Below are 10421 nucleotides of genomic sequence, written 5' to 3'. Positions count from 1 at the left end.
TCTAAGATGTAAATGCAATATTTTCTCTATATTAATTTTAATGTGCGTGTATGTGCACGCGCGCGCGTGTGTATATAAATATACACCAAAATTATAGGCACAAATTTCAAAGAGAACGACAACCAATAATACAAAACTAACTTTTGAAGCAGGCAATCAAATGACAATTCAACGCCAAGCATGAGAAGTTACATTTTTAAACTTGGGATATGTCAAAGCTCTAAAAATGGTTTCCTACTCAGTAGCGACAAGATTCGCTGAGTGTGAGACATAAATCATCCCCGTAGTAAATCTTGTCGGACACCTCGTATAGGCAAGTGACAAAATCAGCTCCAAACCTTGTGAGAGAGGAGATATGGTTGATGCGACAAACTGACAAGATAGATGAGACACAATTCTATTAGACTTGAGTTGGACGACAAGTGAGCCACAACTCACTCGACAAAAAAAAAAATAATAATCCATCAATCGACCGACTAACCGAAGCAATAGGTCTCGCAGAATCTATTGAAAAGACCTCTCGACAAAACGAACGATCATATTTAGACAAACCGATTACGCCCTCTCGACAAAACGAACGATCATATTTAGACAAACCGATTACGCCCTCCCGACATAGACATATTTCAGCCAACCGTCTGATACGATTGATGACCGGCCGACCTACATCATTCACCTAAACTCATATGCCATTGTAAATCGTTATTTCTTGTCAATATTAAAACGAGTTGTTATCATTATTGTTCCCATCTTTCTCAAGTTTTTATTATTTTTTTATGATACCAAAACAAATTGATTTTTTTATAAAAAATTAGCTTGCTCCTGAGCTAATTCAAACATAAAATTCAGCCTTATATTGAACTCAATTTTGGTTAATTAGTTAAGCTCAAGCTAATTTTTTTTTAGGAAAACTTGAGCACAATGAACAATATACACAATTCAAACCCACAAACTAATGATAAAAAAATTAAATCTTCAAATATAGTGAATGTGGTTTCTTTTATAAATAATATAATGAATTTAAGCGAGGCAAAAAATTATATTTTATTAAATAAAAAAATATTATATCTATTTACGTTAATGCAGTCAGCATAGGCTCGATGAACTCATATAATTAAAATATGTTAAAAAAATAATTTTTACAAATAAAAATAATAATAAAATTGCTACCCATCCAAAAATAGGGTTAAAAAAATTTTAGAAAATAGTGACACGTATAGATCACGTGCCATCTATTTAATAACAATAACGAGTTATTTTTACTTAACTAGCGAGCCATCATGGATAATTTCAATTAGAGACATCATTTCTTATTTTAAACCGATTATTAATTACACGTGTCTGCAGTGTGCGGTTCAAAATAATTGAAACAGTAAATTAAAAAAAAAGAAAATATATACCCACTTAAGTTGATATTATACATATAAATATAAAAAAATTAAATATTATACATATAAATATAAAAAATTTTAATAATTAAATATGTAAATATATAAGACTTGTGGTGTGAATGTAGACGCCCCACCAAAAAAAAAAAATAATTATAGGAATCTCGAAGAAGTGAACCGCTTCTCACGTGGGTCAGTAGACCAAGCAGATCAACTGTTCCTATGCGGACATCTCCCCCAGACTTCTCCATCTCTTCCTCTATATATAAAACGATATCGCCATGAAAGCAGACCAAGAGAAAACACAGAGATGGAAGGAAAGTGTAAGCACTGGGGCCATAAGGAGACGAGAGGGGTATGTCCCTATTGCCTGAAAGAAAAACTGGAACAACTCACCATGGCTTCCTCCATGGCTTCATCGACCACCATTCTATCTTCCTCCACGGCTTCATCAGCAGCTTGCTCTTCTTATAAATCATCTTCTTTCGACGCGTCTCCGAGAAACAGACATCACAGTAAGAAGACTCTGCTGTATTTGTTTAAGGGAGGAAAGGAGGAGCCTCTGAGGAGGAGCAGTTCGCTGGCGTTTCCCATCGGAGAAGGAAAGGAGAGGAAGGAGGAGGAGGAGCAGGAGAAGAAGATTAAGAGGAGAAGTGTGAGATCTGGGAGCATGTTTTGGGCGAAGTTCGTGTCCGCAGGAGAGGGAAGAAGGAAGGAGAGGAAATTGGAAGGGCTTTATCATTCAAAGACGGCCAAGGAGAAGCCTTCTTCCAGATGGCCTATCTTCGTTCAGAAGAATTTAAATAAGATGTGAGGAATAAAACGATGATATCTGTACATATTTTTCTTTTGAACCCTTTTTTTTGTTGCAATTTCGTTTATATGAATTTAATCTTTGTTAGAATGTGATTATGTGTGATTTTCATTACCTTGTTCTTTGAGTGCTGAAGAAATTCTGGAATGAAGATTTAATAATGGTGGGGGAACATTGTAGTACTTGTTCTTGTCAAGCAGCCAATATCTGTCCCCCCTATGTTGGTGGAATTGATAGGCAAACGCAATTGATTACGATATTAAATTAATGTATGTTGAATTCAAAGGCGGACAGATCGATCGCTGCAGGAATTGTCAAATGAGGAAGAAGGTTGGCCACGGGACTGACTTTGAAATTCAGAAATCTAATGGGGTCCAGCAATTATGTTCTGAACAACGTCTATCATTTTCTTTCCCAGACAACGTAAGCATTAGCAGCAATGGAGAGAGAAGAATTTAGATGTAGAGAGAGAGAGAGAGAGAGAGAGCACAGCAGGGAGCGAAAATATAAAAAATTTAGAAACAAGGAGTTGCATTTACAATCATTTGAACCACCATTGTTTTTTGTTCAAACAGCTGACGGTCAAAATGGAGTTGAGGTATGTTTTGCTACAAATTGTACTGAACTTTGATACTTAATGCTACCTATGAATTGCTGTAAACTTTTGTGTTGTATATGTTGAATGTAACCATTTCACTATACTTGATTTCATTTGCTTTGCCTATTTCTAAAAAATTAATATGTTTAGAGGAACTTACAAAGCATCCCGTGCCATTTCCTGTTGAGGTGGCACACCAGATCATAGATGTCCTAAGCATCACCATCATCGGAGTCATATTCGTTATTCTGATATTCGCTTGGGCGCTGTTTGAGCCTCTGAAATATTTTGTCGAGGGACTCGGAGGAGGAGATACTATGAGCGCCTGGTGAGGTTTCCTGAATTTCTCGCAGGGGAAGGAACTTTTTTGCACCAATATTGGTCTTGAATTTTTGAAATCCAGATTTAATGGAAGCCCACTTTGTGGATAGACCTGAGCCTGATGCGATTGGATTTATATCTGGTTGGTTATGGGAGTAAAGTGGATCGAGCGAAGATACTGAGCTCAATGACAAGGCCTTTTTTGATGTCTCTGACTGCCTTGTTGCAGACTTATCTGCTAAGGCCTCTCTGATTGTGCCATGTATTTGGTTATCTTTTCTCTGAGATTTTAGGGTTTTTCTGCCTTCTTCCTTGAAAGGGTCTACTTCAGTGGCATCCTTGTCCTGCAAAGAAAAAAAAAGCAGATCAGCTTCTTATAACTACTATTACGCAGATCTCTCAGGTAAAAAATTAGAGCCAAACATGATGCTTTGTGGTGACTAAAATAATTGCCGGTCAGGGAAGGTAATTATCTTGAAGTTAACAATTCAGACCCTACAAAAACTTCTTCTATACAAGCCAGTGAGATATCTAGTTCTCTTAGTACAGTTTTAAAGCAACCCATTAAATGAAGTGCAAGCATTTGGGTGAAGTCTGCAATGCCTGCCAACTACTTGTATGTAGCTAATTTAGTCCAATAGTTATTAAATTTCCCCAATAGATTATTTAGTCTATTGAGTACACAAAATTTTCCAAATGGTCCCCTAGGAATTAAATTGGAGTCAATTTTGTATAGTCAAGGGACTAAATTATGATCAATTTTTGCATCACAAGTTGGGATCATTCTGTATCAATTTTGTATAGTTAAGACATTAACTAAGTGAAATGTGATACTCTTGAAATTAAATTACCAACATAAATATTCGGAAACTACTTTTATTATTAATCCTATCACATTTCAATCAATTCAGAAGTAAAAAGTAGCAGCATGCCGTCAGGGGTATGAATAATTTACATGACAGAAGACAAGAACATTAATCACTGCCCTCATAAACTAAAGCGTGATTGGGATCACTTATTTATTTATTCATTTTAATTTTTAATTTTTTGTTTATGTTTTTTTTTGAAATAAAACATGTTTATTACTGGTAGTTATTTACTCAAAACATCTTGTTAGATATGGCTCATATAGCAAATAAAAAACAAATGTTGGAGCGGAACAGAGCAAGCATAGCAAAGTGGAGTGGAAGCATCTGTCCAATCGGGGGAGTTACGTTATGTGGGTTGTCGTTGCCCCCGCAATACGATACAAGGATAATTTTGTAATTACATCTTGTACACCGAGGCTATATATATATATATATATATCTGTGTGTGTGTGTTTGTGTGTGTGTGTGTGTGATAATAATACTTGAAGAATGCACCATACAAACATATTCTTAAAATAAAAATGAAAAACAAAAAATTGTCCCAAAATATGCAGCACGTCCTGAGTGTCAAGCACAAAAATGAAAGCAGGTCATACCAGCGACACGTTGCCAGATTCAAGATCCACACTGAAGTTGCCAAAATTTCTTGCTAATGGGATGACTTGCTCGCCAACGTTATAACCTTTTTCAAGCCAAGAACGCTCTGTATGGAGAGAAGTGGCCGCATACATAAGTTAGAGCTTTGATGTGTATGCGGCTCGTGCAATTAAGCAACAACAGTAATAACAGAAATATATATAGGCAGTGCGATAAATGTAATTATTTAACGGCACATTAAGGGGGTGTTTGGCTTAAATCCAGCCAAATATTAAAAAAAAAATTTTAATCCAATGTTCCGTTAAATCCATTAAATCAATTTTTTTCACATTTCATCTTTTCTTTCAGTGTTCCGTCTCTTTTGTGATGGAAATCCAAATTTCATAAATCTAATAGCGAGACAGATTTAAGAATTTCTTCCATCGTGTGTTATCTTCATGGGCATCTCTATCAATAGAAATCCGGATTTATTGGATTTACTAAATGCTATTTAAGGTAAATAGGGTTGCAGCCAAACACCCCCTAATAAAGATTTCTCTCAATAGTTCATAGGGTGTGCGAGGGAAAAAAATATTACGCCTGCACGTTTAGACAACCAACCACCGGGCATCACGCCAACCAGCCCTGTTATGTATGGCGACATGGCATCCGGCGGTTGGCCGTCCAGAGCGCTGTTATGTATGGCGACATGGCATCCGGCGGTTGGCCGTCCAGACATGCAGCATCTGGACATAGAATTTTCTAATGCTAGGGAGGGGGGTTAATGTGAAACAACAGGACAAAGTAAAATTCTCAAGCTTGCCTTTTTGCAGGATAATTATCCCTGATTGATCAAAGCCATTCATATCCTCCTCTTCATTTCGGAATCTGAACCTTTTCCAGCTTCCAAAATAATCAATCACTCGACCAAAAAAGTTAACTGCAACCAGCACCGTGTAAATAACCATAATGAGAGGGTATATTCTATTAAAGCCTTGACCAAAGAAAGGAACAGCATCGTCAATGTTTCCCATCCTCTGAAAAAGAAAATCAGAAGTAAATCAGCATATCACTAGAACGAAATGCTCAGGAAGATAGTGAGGATGTAGAAGAATAATAAAAGAGAGAAATATACATTGATGTTCATAAACCTTAACTATGGGTGATTCGCAAATCAGTCGAAAAATGTACAACACAAATTCCTTATAGACACAAGTTTATGCACGAGATCAAAGTTACTTTTTGTAAAATCAATGGGAGTATATACAACACATTAAATATTATAAAGAACGAAATGAACTCATAAGAAAATACACTCCCTTATTGAAAATTCATTTATAGGCTGTAAGCCTGTAATGGCATCCCCCTTCAAGATCTCTCCATATTAAGAAAAACAAATATCATTCAAATTTAAAAAATGCAATTAAAATTCTGATTGATTCTCGTAAATCCTTAATTTATGCTAATTTATATAATTCCAAATAAATTATAATGTTTAAAATGCTCCACAAATAACATTTGGAGTGCCTCCTAGTTCTTTACAAAAACAAGAATAAATAAGATAAAATTATGTATCATAACAATTAGCATTTAAAATTAATCTAGTAAGAGGCCATCTTGCTTGTGCAGCTTCAATCAGTTCCAATGAAATATAAAGAATTTCAAATTGATGGGTTAGGGTGAGGATTGAAATGTTATTTACAAGCATTTATTCCATTTACATCATAAGAAAGATCTAGGCAACAACACTCAAAAACATAAATAGGCAAAATTTAATTTGATGTGTAAGAAAAATTGAGAATAATCACCTTCTCAAAAACAGTTTTGTTATCTCTATCAAGACGAATAAGATTCAGGAAATTGTAAGAAATCGGAGGTGCGTATCTTGCAACCATTCTGCCACAAACAAATTAGTCATATCAAAGAACACAATCAACTAGTATTCCATTAATTAGTTAAAAGTTGAAGAGGAAAGTCATACGAGCATATCATGAGCAAACTAACTGAGCTTGTTTGTCTCGGAGTTAATGAGTAGAACATGAGCATTCCAATCTTGAACAACGAATAATATGTGCAAATACACATATACATAAGAGGAACAAATGCAGCAATCTACAAAAGCACATAGCAGGTTATATGGGCCACTGTCCGGGTAAGAAAACAGTATGGATAAAAATAACCAGAAAGAAGAGACTTTTCATATAAAGAGAATTATATTAACATGAAGTTCAAGTAGTATATTATAGGAATAATGTCAGCTAAGCATTGCTTATGCTAGCATTTTAACAAAACAAAAAATAACCAGCAAAAACAATCAATCATTACAAGCCTTTGTTTTGGCCTTAAATCGAATTTATTTAGATAAAAGAGTTATTTATCAATGGGTGAAGTGGAGTTGAGAAATCACAACACTTCCAAACCAGGGTAGTTCCATTACAACTAACCGCTACGCCAAGCTAGAATATTGATACTATATGGCAGGTTTTACAGCAACCAAATGATTTCAATGACATCAGATAAGGGTAATAACAAAGTCACGTTCATGGTTTTTTTTTTTTTAATGCAAAATTAATTAACTAAATTATTAAAAAAGTGTGATAAAGATATTTGGCAGGTTTCAACCACATAATTTCAATGACTCAGATAAGGATATTGGCTAAGGATAACAAATTACGTACAGATTTTTCTTTTTAAGCAAAATATATTAACTAAATAATAAAAAAAGTGTGATAAGAATACAAAAATGCCAAGACAGAAAGAAAAAAATACAACACAAAAAATATATAAATATTAATTTGGATCATCCATGAAGCCTAGTTAAAAAAAGTGAGCGGCGATAGATTTATGTTTGTTTCATGCCCCTTCTGCTATAAAGAAAATAAAATCTTTATACACCAAAGAGTTGAACTCTGAATGTTCCAATCAGAAATAAAAAACAATCAAAGGTGACTGATCATAATTTTATTCACAAACGGAATGAGGTTGAAGGATTTCAAGTACTCGAAGAATATTCTCAATGATAGTATCACCAATTGATGAAGTGGCCAACACCAAAGGGTTAGCAGAGTAAAAAATATCAGCTACTACCTCAGCAGAGAATCTAACCTTGGTGTCAAAAAGGCCTGAATTGAAGAGTGGAGATCTTCCACCAAAAAAAATGAGGATCAATATGAGTATCAGGTAGAAGGTTCTGTGCTTAAAAGTAAGATTCCTTAGCTCTGGATAAGCCTTTAAACCTTTGAAGAATTTATGCCTACAAATAAGATGCGGTGCAATATAAGAGATTTTTTACTTAAATTCCACCATCTGCTAATATCTGGATGAGGGAGACCTAATTTACACCTCATTATAAAAAAATGGGTTGTAACATCCAATTCCAAGACTTAAAGTCATAGAACCTAGTAAAATGAGCTTATCGTTGCATCTACCTACAAGTGCTTTCCAAAAATAGAAGCTATAGATTATAATATATAATAATTGAAATATACTAGATAGTAAAAAAAAATAAGATCTAAATGGGAGTGACATGAAGCTCCAAAGATCAATCCAAATGGGGAGACCCTTTTAACATGCGCATAAGGTCACAGATATAGTATGATCATCGTGAGAACAGTTTAATGTAATATGCTTCTTAAAAAAAAGCCTTACGAAGACATCCCGATTATCAATAAGCCCAATGGAGTAGTCGCTTATCAAAGTTAAATTTAAAATGAGCTTGCAAATTAATTCAATGTTTGGATGACCCAGAGAGAATTTACCATTAAGAGGGCAAAAGTCATAGCAAGCGCATAAATCTCATCAAAAAAGAGAGAAGCAGAACTACCTTGAAAAGGTGAAGGTTGAAGAGGGGAAAATCTTCGCAGCATTCGAACCACAAACAACATTCATACATGAGTACAAAGGTTGAGGTAGGAGAGGCGCAACCATTTAGGGGGGAAAAAAAAAAGAGAAACCTCAGGAAAAGAGGTGGCAACCTCACTGGAAGGTCATCCAAAACCCTAAGAGAGGTTATCGCAGAAGGTCTGATCTGATGAAACAAGAAATGAAGAGTTTCTTCTAATAGAGACAAGTAAAAGAGAACAAGCACAACCATAAACATGAAAAGCAAAAATTTACCATTCAACGGAGAGTAGAAGTGGGTGACACCACAAGGCCTACCCTATAGGCTACAAGGACAGAGAGCGGACAACACGCCAACCCCATATAGTGGTGTCGGCATCACAGATAGCCTGTGGACCTACCAAATCAAATTAGGGTTTGTAAGGCTTCAATCAACAATTAAATGCTCGGAGAGGGAAGCTGGTCCCACCAAATCCTCTCCAGATAGATCTCATACAATGACTATTCCTAATCCAACGATTTTCTGTTGCCTCGGAAGAACTGGGGCCAGTTGTAATGGAGAGAGTCGAATGGAGGATGCGATGAGGTTATGATTGACTGAATCACTAGGAAAGGGTGGCAACTCCCGATGGTTACCTGGTACAACTTCCTCGCTTCTATGTCAGGAAGAGCAAAAGAAGGATCATAGACTCAAGATTTTGATCTCTCAGAAAGCCTAGAGGCCATCGAAGCCACTTGAAACCAAATAGGAACAAACCTCCACAACTTCTATCTAAAATATCCTTAATCATGCTCTAACCCAAAGACCACATCATCAATGAAAGTTTGTTTCTTATTATAATTATTGAAATGCAGTTGCACAATTATAAACTTACTTGGTTGATGTGCCATATAAAGCTTACTTGGTTTTCCTCATATTTATTTGTTTAAGAGTTGTGAAAATATGAGTTTCAATGGATCAGTTTAGCAATTTAGCCCATACGTCTGACCCTTCTAAAAACCTAAAGGACTAGCCCTAACGGATAAAAGCATAACTGGGCTGACCCAAGTAGGTTCAGGGATAGGTTACTTATCATTTTGTGTCACTAACACTATTCACCATCATATGTTGAAAGATGCAAAATAAATAAACAAAAACATTAAGAAAATAATTTAGAAGTCATGACCTCTCATAAATATATTCAAGTATTTATCTGGGAAACAACAATATTTTTTGAAATAAATGTATCTGTTATACATATGATAGCATGAATCAAATTTGGTTATGCATCATAAACTCAAATTCAATTCCAAATGATCTTTTAGCACAATATCCTTAACTTGAAATCCCAACTCGACCATTTGCATGACTCCAATATCAAACGAACTTCTATACAAGGTTTTATTGGATAAATGTATAAATCTATAGAAGACTTAAATGGGCTCTAATATATACTAAATCAATCACCAATTTAGGTGGCCTAAGAAAGTAAGACCATGATAAATTTCGTAATGCTTAAATAAAAAACTTGAATGGATTAGCAGCCCAATTGACACCCCTATATATTAGAATGGTTCACACTTACCTTACTTTAAATCAACAGTGGTACCCAAACCACAGGAAAGACAGCCCTGGCAAAGTCTCCTGGGTATACATTTTATTTGGAAAACCAGGTGAATCAAAGGGAAGCAGGTTCTAAATATTAAAGAGATCAATGGCGGCAGAAACTGTACTTTCATCAAGACTTTCTAACCATTGGGCTTGACTACATGCCTCCTTCACCTCTCATTCCAGTGTCGGCACTTAAAAGGAGAAAGTTATGTTTGGGGGTCGCCCGTAAGAAGCTGTCGGTCGCTCGGAATCGAAATCCTGTCGCCCGCTTCGGAAGGACTTTTTAATTTACGTATATATATAAATAATTTTAGAAAAATATGAAATCAAACTGACCTCATATTTTTCACAGTTTAAATGAAAGAGCACTCTACCTCAAATCCTGTATCTATCCCGAGGGATAAACACAAGACTTGAGGATGAG

General features: G+C 35.5%; 2 protein-coding genes across 3 annotated transcripts in view; one reads left to right on the top strand and one right to left on the bottom strand.

Annotated features, from left to right (window-relative positions):
* The first annotated feature begins 1582 nt into the window (after positions 1 to 1582).
* LOC110028917 lies at positions 1583 to 4275 on the top strand. The gene is made up of 2 exons (XM_020730972.1): positions 1583 to 2198; positions 4239 to 4275. Exons 1-2 carry the CDS (start codon positions 1699 to 1701, stop codon positions 4258 to 4260), a joined length of 522 nt encoding a protein of 173 aa, XP_020586631.1. The 5' UTR covers positions 1583 to 1698; the 3' UTR covers positions 4261 to 4275.
* Positions 2201 to 10421, bottom strand: part of LOC110028915 (LMBR1 domain-containing protein 2 homolog A-like) — a 29560-nt gene continuing 21339 nt past the window's right edge. Inside the window, exons 10-14 of one of the 2 annotated variants that reach the window (XM_020730970.1) lie at positions 6548 to 6678; positions 6375 to 6462; positions 5390 to 5603; positions 4587 to 4693; positions 2201 to 3465 (exon numbers count right to left, since the gene is read on the bottom strand). In XM_020730970.1, the coding sequence (XP_020586629.1) occupies positions 3013 to 3465; positions 4587 to 4693; positions 5390 to 5603; positions 6375 to 6462; positions 6548 to 6678 (993 nt within the window). In that variant the 3' untranslated portion in view covers positions 2201 to 3012. The remainder of the gene's footprint in view (positions 3466 to 4586; positions 4694 to 5389; positions 5604 to 6374; positions 6463 to 6547; positions 6679 to 10421) is intronic. The other variant, XM_020730971.1, reaches the window with a different exon arrangement.

Source organism: Phalaenopsis equestris, unplaced genomic scaffold, assembly GCF_001263595.1.
Source record: "Phalaenopsis equestris unplaced genomic scaffold, ASM126359v1 Scaffold000540, whole genome shotgun sequence".
Taxonomy (NCBI): Eukaryota; Viridiplantae; Streptophyta; class Magnoliopsida; order Asparagales; family Orchidaceae; genus Phalaenopsis; species Phalaenopsis equestris.
Note: the sequence above shows the minus strand (reverse complement) of the source record. Positions and strands in the feature narration are given on the sequence as shown.

Coding starts and splice junctions, on each gene's coding strand:
- LOC110028917 (XM_020730972.1), top strand. CDS start 1,699: ATGGAAGGAAAGTGTAAGCACTGGGGCCATAAGGAGACGAGAGGGGTA. Junction 2,199..4,238: donor CAGAAGAATTTAAATAAGAT/GTGAGGAATAAA, acceptor ACATCTTGTTAG/ATATGGCTCATATAGCAAAT.